At 41.7% G+C, this 12,652-nt stretch overlaps 1 protein-coding gene across 16 annotated transcripts in view; it reads right to left on the minus strand.

Moving 5' to 3' along the window:
- The window catches only part of Stxbp4 (syntaxin binding protein 4), a 156,880-nt gene that overhangs the window by 66,018 nt on the left and 78,210 nt on the right, over positions 1–12,652 (minus strand). For 12 of the 16 annotated variants that reach the window (XR_005489844.1, XR_005489842.1, XR_005489846.2 and 9 more), the window contains one exon: positions 1,533–1,709. The exons of 2 other annotated variants lie outside the window; for them this stretch is intronic. Coding sequence is in view for 7 of the 14 variants with exons in the window: in XM_063269103.1 (XP_063125173.1) it covers positions 1,533–1,709 (177 nt within the window). In the remaining 7 variants the exon portion in view is untranslated. Of the gene's footprint in view, positions 1–1,532; positions 1,710–12,652 lie in introns of those variants that run through there. 2 more of the 16 variants (XM_039086054.2, XR_005489849.2) reach the window with 2 other exon arrangements.

A 12,652-nucleotide genomic window follows, 5' to 3' on the forward strand; every position in this document is an offset into this window, starting at 1 on the left:
TCTGACCGCCACATACACAGTGGACCACATGCCCCAGCCTCCAAAGACCCCATCACACACAGACATTTTTAAATATTAAAAAACTAAAAAACCAAAACACTTGATAATTCTGTGCAAATCTCTTAAAAGCATATTACTTAAAAGTAGAGTTAGGACGTAGGTCAACAGTAGAGCAGGAACCTAACATGTATAAGGTCCTTCAACACTCAATACAGTAAAAAAAAAAAAACCCCAACAAAATTAAACTAATTATTAAACAGCAACTTTTGTTCTAAAAGTAACTATTTATTAAAAGTGTTTTTAATATTTTGGTACTTTCTAAAATATTTTCATAACTAAGTTACTGTTGCATGGCATAGCCACACCTGGTTTACAGTGTACAGAGACGACAAATGTCTGGAACTAGCATTCCCAGGGGCTGTTGCTTTCTCAGTGCTCCCAAGGCCTCCTCATGGTGGGTGAGGCGCTGGCCTTCGCAGAGCTGCTTTAAGTGAGCAGATGTGCAGGAAATGGCGGGGACTCCTCAGAGCCAAGCAAAGAAAAGCTCATACTTTCTGTTAAGTTGTGCTGTTTTAAAACTAGCTCATTCTCATTTGGTGTGTTAAAGAACATAAGCCTTATATGTTGAAACATTCATAGCTCAAATTTGTTTTGTATTCTCTTGAAGGCAGAATGGGTTAGAGGTATAATTACTTATAACTGAGGAGTTTCTATAAAACTATAAATTATCTGCTTCAATTTATTTTAGTTTATACCTTCAGTGATATAATACACAATATACAGACACAATTACACACGCATACACAGCCACACCCACATACACCATACACACACACACACAGCCACACACACACACACACACACACACACACACACACACACACACACACACACACACATGCCCACTATGGTTTTTGAAGGCAGGTCCTGACTAACGATGGAAGGTACACTGTGGACAACTGACACGTAGAGATGTTCAGCCTGCTTCCTGAAGCTGCTTAGTATCTTGTATTGCAACCGAGAGCCCTCCTAGAGGAGCCCAGTTTGGTATTCTTTATGTTGAAAGAAATAAAACATAAATTCAAACTTGGGATTTCTCATTAGTCATCCTTGGTCTTGTGCAAAAATTCATAAACTTGCATACTGCCCCAAGTTCTCTAATCAAAGAGCAAAACTCATCCCTCAAATCTCCTCCTTCCATCACCACAAAACAAATTAGCAAGCTCAAAAACAGAAAGAGAAAACCTGTGCCATCAATTAAATGTTAAGTGGTTCCAGGCCTGAATGGCTGAATGGAACAATGTTGACCAATGACCCAATTAATTCGGGGCCTGTGCTTTTCCATCTCAAAGCTCTTTGGATAAAGGCAGGCTCAGGACTTCCATGCCACCCTCTTCACGACACAACATCCTATCATTGAATATAGAAGACAAACACTGACCTAGTTAGGACGTGCAGATGAAAGAAAATGAAAACAGGATACACGGCAGCGGCTGGGAAACCATGGTAACTAGAGAGGGCTGTTTGCTTACTTTATTTTGGTCAGAATAATCAGCGAGCCGGGCCTTTAGTTCTGAGACCTCAGCCTCTAGCAGACGGATCACCTCTTCATAATCCATTTCCATCCCACGTGCCTGCCTCTGTGCAGCTTCGGCAAGATGAATCCGGCTTCGCAGAGCTCGTGTTTCCTCGGCTACGGCTTTGGCTTCCTAAGGAGTTGAAAGTGGATGTAAAGGGAAGCAAATGCAAACCATACTTCTGCGGTCGACAGGAATATTTTTCTCATTTGGGCAGTCACAATTCCAACGTTTAACATGTCCATTCCTCTCTCACCCACCTAAAAACTAATAAGCATGCCATTTCATGATGGGAATCCTTTGGTTGCTTTCCTGATTTTTTTTTTCCTGCATAGAAATTTTTCCTGTATAAAGATTCTGGATGAGTGTTTAGCATTACACACCTAGAAGCATTTCTGTAAAAATGAAGGACAGTTAAAGGAAACTGACAATCAAAACTAGACAAATAGGAACAGATTCTAAAGACAAAAGGAGTTGCAGAAACAACTCAGAGGTGGTGGGGCTGACGTTTTCAGAAGGCCAAGCAATGACCTCGGATGTTGCCTCCTGGTGAATCAAGGCGGCCTCAAAGGTTTTCTCCTAGACATCAGACTGTTGCTTCTTGCTTTGGTAGGAGCATAATATTTAATTGTTCATCTGTTGGATGCAGTGTTCAAGAGACAATTACTAAATACACATTATATGCTTCATCTGTCTTTGCTCATTCAAGTTTTGGAATAACATCTGGAGAAAAGCATTAGAAAGACATTTTTATATAAGCAACCAGAGACCCAGAGAATAGATGAGCTGATGAAGGACAAGTAGAAGCCCACACCTGGGCCCAGGGCTGCTTGACTTCAATACTAAGGATGTCCTTTCATTGTTTTACTGTCTTTGGATGACAGAATCAAACAAAAAGTTGTTCCAAACACTAGCTACACCTTCCACCTTGTAATGTTACGGTGGCAAAAGCCATTTGCTTTCTCAAAATGTGCCTTGGTGCTGGGTCACGGTCTCTTGGGACACCATATAATTTAACATGGCAACTGTTACAGCGTGAAGCATTTCTTTAGAGGGTGCGGGATCTCTCTTCTCTGTAATGGAACTTTCTGCTCCAATTGCCATGGCTAATATTAAACTGTGGCTATTTTAATGTTCTTGAAGCTGTTATGGAGCACTTGCCCTTGTTGGAGCATGGCGTACTGAGAGAGGGAAGGGTGTGGGCACATTCTCAAGAGTCTGTTTTCATTCAGCACCCAGTAACTATATCATATGTCGATTTCTGGGATATGCATGAACAGTGTACACAGAAAACTCTCACTGTTCAAAATCTACATTCTAGTTTAGAGAGATAGACAGTAGCTTAGGCTTATCAGCTCAGATAGCATGGAGAAGACAAGCACTAGGGACCCACAGAAGGGGCCATGCCATGACTCCTTCAAGAGAGGCTTTCTGAGCGAAAAGAGCATATGTGCAAAGGTCCCGGGACTGGACTGGGCTTGGCATCTTTGGAGAATATCAAGGCAGTCAGTGAGGTAGAAGCAGTGAGCAGTGTGGGAAAGATAGTGGTAGTAGGATACCAGGGCAGAGAGGGTAACAGGAATGAGTGTGGAGACAGGGAGGGTTGGAAAGGCAGATCTTTTGAACAGCCACAGACCATTTGAGGTTTCCCGCAGAGTGATTGGAGGGCTTTGAGCAGAGAAGTGATATGAACTTGCGTAAGTTTTAAGAGGGTGCATTTCCCCACTCAGTTAAGAACAGACTATGGGGAAGGACACAGATGGGAGCAGAAAGAGGAGGAAGAGACTGGGGAAAGCTAACTGGTTGGCCAGGGTAGGTTGTAGAAGGGACAGTAGATGAAGCAGTTGGAGCTCACTTGTGAGTAGGGCAATAGGCTAGCTCACCACCACAAAGTTAGCATCTACTTTATAGAGACAACCATAGAATATGCTATAAGTCTAAGTCAAGCAGGTAAATAATACTTCATCTGTTCTGCATGGGTGTGATGTGGATAAATGGAGGAAGGAGTGTTGGCTAAAATAAAAACAAAACGAAGAAGAAAAACCAGAAAACAAAAAACAACAACGTGAACAGGCTACAGGGAGCACAGCACAGAAGAAAGGGTGCCAGGGGGATTTTGAATGGGATAGAGGGATCCTATTGGGGAATAGGTTTTTGGTTGGTTGGTTGTTTTTAGAAGAAGCTGGGGAGAGAAAGAGAAAGGGCCAGGTTCTGGAAGAAATGGAATCATGGGAAAGGCTCTTGAATCCAGAACACTCTAAGACTTCAATCTGAGTGAGTGCTTTAGAAAAAAGCCTGAGGGCTGGGGTCAGTGTGCAGAAAGCCCTCAATTAGACGCCCAGCAGAGTGGAAAACATATATAAACAACGAATAAATCGGACTAATTTAAAAATGTAAGCCTGTCAGCAGGGTGTAAAATGGAGTGCTTTGAGGAGTCAGCTTCCTTCAGTATCTGTCACTCAAAAGAATTGTATCCCCTCTCTCTGAAAATGCTTGTCTTACCCTGTAAGGGTGCCTTAAGAAACAAGAATATGGGAGACAAGGAAGGATCCACCTAATGTACAGACCTGTCAGTCCAGACCAGGGGACCAGGAAAGTTACAATGACACCCCTCGATTATCCTCACTCCAGACTGAGCACACACTAGGTAACAGCCTAACACACTGAAGAACCAGCCTGCCTCCACCTTAGGCTTCACGGCCACCTTAGAGTAAAGACTAATTAGGTTCACTCCCGTTTATGGTAAAATAAGTTTCTCAAGGATTAGGCTATGCCCCACTGTGACCTTAACTAAACCTGGTTCTGTACTGTCTGCTCCAGGAAAGGCAATCATGTCTTTCAAAACATTCATAAGCACCTTGCAACCATACCTTTGTTTCAGAAGGGTTGCCCAGTCGTGAGTACTGTTATGTCCACAGCCCTTAGACCTACTTGTTAGACTTCTGGTCTGTGATATGTTATGTAACCTCACCCATTTTGCTGCCAAATCCCCCATTTGGAAGCCCCCAGCCCCAGAGCTGTACATCCTGTTTTCCTCATATCCAATGTTTACTTCTCAAACCTCACCTTAGGAGGAAGCGGTCTGTGTACAGAAATAAAAAAGCTTGCTTTAATTAATTTGGCCATGACGATTTGGGTTGGTGGTCTTTCTCCTCCCACCTTTGGAACTAACAATACCAGCCTTGTTCTAAAGGCTGTCAAGTCAGCCTCCAGTATGAGGTAAGTCTGTTATTATCCTCATATCAAAGACAGGGAACCAAAGATCAGAAAGCTTAAGAAACAAAACCATTTGTAAGTGGCAGGACTGGGAGTTGATCTCCGGTAGTTCAAATGAGTTCAGAACGTCGGTTAACAGAGTTTTCTTGACTACTAGCCCATACTGTTTGGTCAACTACAGAAAATGTTACAAAATATCCTTTTTAGCTACCAGTCGTCACCAGCCTCAGCCCCTGAACTAGCTTAGGATGTGGTGATATCAAGAGACTCCCCCGCAGCACATTTCAGGCCAGCGCCCTGCTCTTCATTTTCCTCCCAATTTAAAAAAAAAAAAAGCTTCAGAGTGAGAGGAAGGGCAGTAAATCTGCGCAGCTGCAGTGAGAATCACTAATTTGATGATTTGCCCTCTTCACACTCACTTTGTGCTGCTTTTATTCCTCTATAAAAACAGCACTTTTATTTTTGTTCAAAGAACGCTGGTTAATTAAATGAAGAGCCAGGACGGGATTTACGCCTCGGTCCTAGTGCTGAGACGGTAATACAGTGTGAAATGCGTCTGGGTGGTGAGAGCTGCAGAGGGGTTGATGCTGGATAAATTCATACCGTTCCTTTTGTAAATGTGTAACTGTCAGGCTGGCGAATGTGACCCCTTGGCAGAGTTCTACCCCAGTTCCCGCTGAATGGCTGCTTAAAGGATTAGTGCTTTGGAATGGTGCCTTTCTGGGAGGCAGTAAAGGAAAGATAACAGCGGAGGGCAGGATTTAGAGAAGTTCACAACGACCCATTCTCTCTTTGCCTCCCAGAATGTCTTTCTAATGAAGAACTGCAGAATCTCCCTGTCAGTAACATTTTATCGATAATTCTCTCAGGACCTCACTGAACCCCGAAATCCCAACCACCACAAATACAGCCGTCATTTGCGCAGGTGCCTCGTATGTGGATGAGGTTAGTTCAGATTACAGAGGTAGATTCTAAAGGGAAAACAGACATAATAGCGCAACAGGAAAGAACTGCTGAAACATGCTTCTAGATATAATGTAGGATAGGCAAACCCAGTAGAAGGAAATCTGAAATATGCAGTTCAATCAGACATTTTCCAGGGGCAACAGTGACAAAAGACGTTGGGTCCACAGCGCCTCTTTGGGAAAAAAAAAAAAAAAGGTTTCCCTCCCAGCACTTTTGCCACGAATCTTTAGGAAAGATAAGGCCAAGTTGTTCATTGACAACAATTTGAGCTGATGAAAAATTTCTGTAGGCTGCAGACACTACCTTGGGCTGAGTCACATTGTACTATGACAGCGCTGTAGGTCAGATAAAGGCCACTGTACTGTTTCATACACGCAGCATTTACACCCAAAGTAACATGATCCAGAACAAAAACCAAAGACAGGTACATAGTACAAAAGAACAGGTTGCGGATGGGTCCCAGCTAGGTCAGTATCACAGATGTGAGATCCTCCCCCCGCCACCATTTTCTGCCTAGTTATGAGATTCTTTTCCCATTTTCTGCTTATTAATTCTCTAAGACTTGGTTTGTTCATCTGTGTAGTGGGCTCTAGCAATTATAAGCCCAAAATAACTTTCAGAAGAAGGTTAAAGAAGCTATTAATATATCCTTGCTAGCGGTGTTTTCCTTTTGTTTCTTGTCACAGAATATTCTGGAAAAATACACATATCATTTCTGCCATTACACGCCGGACTAGATAATTTTTTTTTTTTTTTCGGAGCTGGGGACCGAACCCAGGGCCTTGCGCTTCCTAGGTAAGCGCTCTACCACTGAGCTAAATCCCCAACCCCTAGATCATTTATTAAGGGCTCTGTTGAGGCACTCAGCTGGCAATATCAGCTGTTTGGAAATGTAACTTACACATGTCTTTTTTGACGATAGAAAGAAATTACATGAAACTATCTTCTAAGTATACGCACTTGTAGTTCCCCATGGTAGGAGAAGCATCAATTGGAGTTGCAAACATGCCATTAGCCTAGAAGTCCACACCACTTACCAGCTCTGTAATTTATACGCTAATCAGTAAATCTTTCAAATGTCAGTGCTTGATAGGAGAAAACAGCAGATTGCAAGAAGATATGTCTTAGTAATTTATGCTACCGAGCCCCAAGAATGCTTCTCTTATCAGCTTCCGACATTTGCTCACTGGAAAACCTTTCTCAGTCTTAGGTCCTATTTACAGTTTTCAAGAGAAAAGATTACGGCTTACTGCAGGAAGAAGGCTGTTGAATGAGAATTGTTTAAAAGCAAGTTAAGGCCCATCTCCTTAATCCATGTTTCTGAATTAATTTTTAGCTGTTTGAAAGGATGATTTTCAGAGCACTTTGCAGATATATTCATGAATGAACAGACAACACACCCAATAATCGTGAAGGAATTTAGGGAAGACTTGAAATTCACAAAACAGTTTTTGGAGAAACCCTTTTGCTGTGTAACCAACTCAAGCTGGATTTGAGACGCATGTAACACAGGCCAATCTTAAATGGGAATTGATCCTCCTGCTTCAGTCTCCCCAATGCTAGGACTAGAGGCATGAAAGACCAAGGCCAGCTCACAGAAACTTATTATCTGCCTCTACGACCCACTTTTCTTTCCTGTCTTCATGGCTAACTCAGGTCTAATGACTGTACCACCTCAGCTAACCATCACTAAACACTGTGAAATCTTTATAATGTAATGTGCAGCCATTTCTTATATTATCTTGTATCATCTCAGCAGATACAGGACCACCAGGCCTCCTGTGACTGCCTACTGTGACGGTCACAGCAGTGTGCTCTCCACATTTCTGAAGGGTCAGATTACTTCAGACAGCAGTCAGGTTCCACCTTAAGTAACCAGTGTGGTCCACAGTCAGATGCATCCTCCCTTTCCCAACTTCTCTGCTCTCTACCAAGCTCTCCACTGCCCGGTTCCGAGTTAGCAAGTAGCTTTAGTATGCTCAACTCTCTTCAGTGATGACACACAAGGATTCACACCTGTGCCTGTACACACCTTCATAACATTTTTAAGATTCATTTTATGGCATTTATCAAGCAAATGAGATTATATAAAATCTAGATAAAATGAAGCAAATACCAAAGTTGAAAAAAGTTACACTTCGGTGTTTGACAATTATGTTATTTTTGCATTAAGGATTTCCAAGTTACAAATAGTTATTTATATTTCCTTTTCAACATGTGTTAATACAGTGAACGTTGTCAAGGGTGATACAATCTTAAAAGGTTCTTTCCAGACCCACAAAATCCTTAGTTTACAATGTACATAGCAACACTTTCGTAAAGTGTGCAGGATGGATAATCTGTGAGGTCAGAAAACAAAGTTTAGTTTATATGAAAAAGTAAAATCTTCACTACGCAAAGAGGAAAATCGCTTAAACTTTCTGGAGGAGAATTAGGACAATCATATTAGAAGTAGCGCTAATTAGCCTTCCCAGGGGTTGTCAGCTTCGTTACCTGCAGCTGCCTCACTCTAACAGGTGTAAAACTTGTTTCTGCCTCTGAGCACCGCAAAAGAAATCCAAGAAACAATTTCCAATCTCCTTCATAAAGAGCAGTTTCCTGTCTAGGAAAAGTACCTAAGTATACCACTCAGATAAGGTGTAAGATATGATACTTTTATAATATAAATATTAATAAACTATATTTAACCATGTTTTAATCAGAATGGTTTAACCCTGAACATGTGTGTGCTGATATATATATATATATATGTAGTATATATTATATGTTAATATATATTAGCTTATATTCACATACACATCACTTATGCATAGACCACATGATACCAGTAAATAAAAATATTCTTGCCATTTAATCAGTCATTTCACATCTCGACTTCAGTCTAAAATAAACTAATTAACCAGTTAATGTCTTGTTATGTTTTTTTCTTCCCAACATAACATTTTTATTGATTCTTTGGGAAGGTCATATCATGAGCCCAAATCACTCACTTCCTAGTCCTTTCCTGTCTGCCCCCTACCCTTGTGTCCTCCTCTAAAAGTAAAAATAAAAAAGAAAAGAAAAACCAAGTCTGGGGACTGGAGAGATGGCTCAGCAGTTAAGAGCACTGACTGCTCTTCCAGAGGTCCTGAGTTCAATTCCCAGCAACCACATGGTGGCTCACAACCATCTGTAATGGGATCTGATGCCCTCTTCTGGTGTGTCTGAAGACAGCGACAGTGTATTCACATACATAAAATAAATAAAGAAATCTAAAAAAAAAAAAAAAAAAGAAGAAGTCCACAAGTCCAATTTGTGTTATCTGTATACTCATTTAACCACAGTCTAACTCGGAGGCTTGCCCCTTAGAGCTGAATCCTGCCCCCACCAGAAGCCACCGATTGTGGAGATCTACACTTCGGAATCTCCATCACACTTTTTAAGCGTTCTCTTTGGTGGCTTCCTGTCTAGGCTGTTCCTTTTTTTTTCTTGTGGGGGCTGGTGTTCTGAAGTGGAGGTAGGGGTTGTCCCAGAAGCCTTCCATGTCCCTCCCTCTCAACTGTGCATCTGCAGTCATCGATATCCCAGCAAAAGGAGCTAGCCTCCTTGCTCTTCACGGTCAGTGGGAGGACACATCACGAGCTCCCATACGGTGTCGCCTGGCCACAGCTGCAGTAGGACCATGGAGGCAGACGAGACCCTTGGAGATAGCACAGACTGCAGACATCAGTATGGCTATGGGCAGCACAGACCATGGAAGTCCGGAAGCCTTCATGGTCGGCATTTAAACCCATTTAATAGATGCAATGCAGCACAATGGCTTTATCTTAGACATTAAACATGGTGATCCTTCCAAACGTTAGGGCTTAAGGGGCTCCATCACTAAAAGAGAAGTGCACTTCTTTCAAATTAACCCCGCGGGGTTTAACTGGAATACAAGTCATACTAGACTGTATGTGTGGTGTGGGGGGTCTTTTTGTCTAAGATCTTGAAGTTCAGGAAGGGTAGGAGGCCCAATGTAGGATATGGCCTAAGGTTGTAAATGCATATATAAATAATATAACATCTGATTTTAGCCTAAGCGGTAAACAAAATAGTCACTAACCCAAAATATAATTATTGAAAAAGTACTGTAAAGACTGAATGGCCAAAACAGACCTTAGGCTATGAAAGAATTGAGTCTATAAACTAAGGATTATAACATAAAAACGAGTGGTTGCTACAGCAAACCATTTGGGAGAAAGAAAGTGTATATTCTCACTTTGTACCATATGCTGATGGATACTTTCAGCATTAAATAGAGACGAGGTGGGGATCTGGGTAAACATGCATCTGAAATATGGCCAGAATAAACATTTTCACAGATCTTAAAAAGAAAAAAGTAAGATCAAATTGACCACACAAAACTTTTAGTGTTTATTAAGTGAGAGAAGGGATTTTTATACAAGTTAAATATCTCACAACCTTAGGGTTGTGAGAAATAGAGTCACTGTCTACTGTGTAAAGAGATCTTATATTCTAATGTGGGGAAATGGGATGAAGCGCATGAGAGAAGGGAAGACAGGAGATGCTAGTAAGACAAGGGCTGTGTGGAGAAGTCAGCTGTGTCATCCTGCCATACCAGCAAGTGTATGAGACTCGGCATGTGTGAGAAGGAACAAAAGCATGGAGAAGAAGGGTCCCACAGGAGCATCCACGAGCAGGCCCTGTGACTTAAGGGTCATTCTATTCTTTAGTGGTTCTATCAGTCGTTTAAATCTTTACCCTGAACACTGGGCTTCCGACCCAGAGACCTCTGGGGGATATACCGCAACTGTATTGTAGCTATGGTAACACTTGGGTTTGCTAAAGCTCGCTTAGAATGCTGCATGCACTTTAAGTGAGCACACATGCCTTTAATACTCAAGAACTGTGATATAGCTCTCTAGTTATTCTGGAACTCAGGCATAGGCAATCTCTTCCTATATAACGTAAGAAGACAATAAACCAATGCGTATTTTTAAACAATACTTATGTGGGATCAGACATGGCCAGAAGAGTCTTGTTTTTAACTCTTCAACGTTTTGTGAATAAATCATTACTCCAATGTCATGAGTCCGATACGACTGTAGGAGCACTCAGAGTACTTCTCACACAGCGAACTGCCAAGATAAGACATTTATAGAATCAGCCGCCTTATCACTACTTCCTCCTTGGATCAAATGTTCTCGTTTGTCAGTCCAACTATTATATATTGCTCCAACATTAAAAAAAATGTTTGGCATCTACACAGACGTCTAAAGTGTAACCTAAAAGGTGCTCCCTGTATGCACGGTATAGAACCCCATCTTCAGGAGTTCCCCATAGGGAAGCCTTCCTATAGGAAATGGTATAAAGAAACTAACTGCAGGTCTCTATGAAGAATACCATCACTTTCCTTCTAAATTCCCCAACACTGAAAATGGTGTCTAATTAAGTCAACACAAAACAAGTGTTTAATACAGAAAAGACAAAAATGTCTCTCGGAATCCTTATGATACCAAGGTCTTTTCTATATGAAACGAGCAATAACCATTTGGGAATAGAAACTCTGAAACAGACACTTACATTAGCCATCCCTGCTATGAAATACCTGAGTGGGATAACTTGTAAAGAAAGGGTTAGTTACTTGTTGGTATTGTATGTTCGAAGTCCCAACAGCATGAAGATGATGGATGAGGTCACTTGGGCGTGTCACATCACAGGGGACGGGCAAGTGAAATGGGGGTGTGTGTGATTGGTTTTCGTGAATTTGCACAGAGAGGCAAAGGTCCCATAAGAACATTTAGGGGTCTGACCCGTGATCTAAGGGTCATTCTACTTTTTAATGGTTCTATCACATGTTTATATCTTTTCCCTGAATACCAGGCTTCCAGCACAGGAAACTCTGGGGGAGATAAAGCAACCATATCGTAGCTATAGGAACACTTGAGTTTGCTAAAGCTTGCTTAGAGTGCAGCATGCTCTTCCAGTGAATCACTAAATACAAATGATGTCTACACAAACAGGAACGGTGACTGGAGCTCTGGGAAGCCAGGCTTCCTGCTCCCTTTTCAGGTAAGCTTTCCTTACCCTGGGCAGTTTCGAGGGCAGAGTCTAATGGTAGAGAAGAGAAAAGTAATTTTCTTATAACACACACACACACACACACACACACACACACACACACACACACACGAGAATTAATGGTAAAAGATAAGCCCAACTATATTTGTCCCATAAGCTTCTTTAATCACACTATTGTCTAACATTATAAGTGCTTTATAATGATTCTCAGAGTACTTTCGTTTGTTTTAAAAAGCTTGCGTCCATCAAATCTCAGCCAATGGTTACATCACACATGCTAATAGTAGAATATCACAACAAGAAAGACAACACTGGAACAACCCACCAATCTTTTTTTTTTTTTTTTGGTTCTTTTTTTCGGAGCTGGGGACCGAACCCAGGGCCTTGCGCTTCCTAGGCAAGCGCTCTACCACTGAGCTAAATCCCCAACCCCCACCAATCTTCTTTAGGGAGAATTAGTTTTATAATGTTCTCATCAACGAAAACGAACAACCTGTAGGTCGATATGACAATCCAGGGGGAATCCCAGGGAGTTAAGCTGGCTGAAAATAGATCATTACAAAATGCAGCTTGCTGTACGGTTCCATTTGTGTGTCTTTTCAAATGACAAAAATTGAGTTCAACAATAGATTAGTGGGTGTCAGGCATGAGGAGGGTAGGTGGAAGGAGGGGATGGTGGCCTCAAAAGGCCAGCATGGGGCATCTTTCTGTAAAAGGATTTTAATGGGAAGCAAAAGTTACCATGCTGACATGGGGACCGTTTTACAACAGCATTCTTTTGGAATAGAAAGGATTCGTTTAACAAATGTATGTGTTTTATTTTTTCCCCC

The sequence above is a fragment of the Rattus norvegicus genome, chromosome 10, assembly GCF_036323735.1.
Source record: "Rattus norvegicus strain BN/NHsdMcwi chromosome 10, GRCr8, whole genome shotgun sequence".
NCBI lineage: Eukaryota > Metazoa > Chordata > Mammalia > Rodentia > Muridae > Rattus > Rattus norvegicus.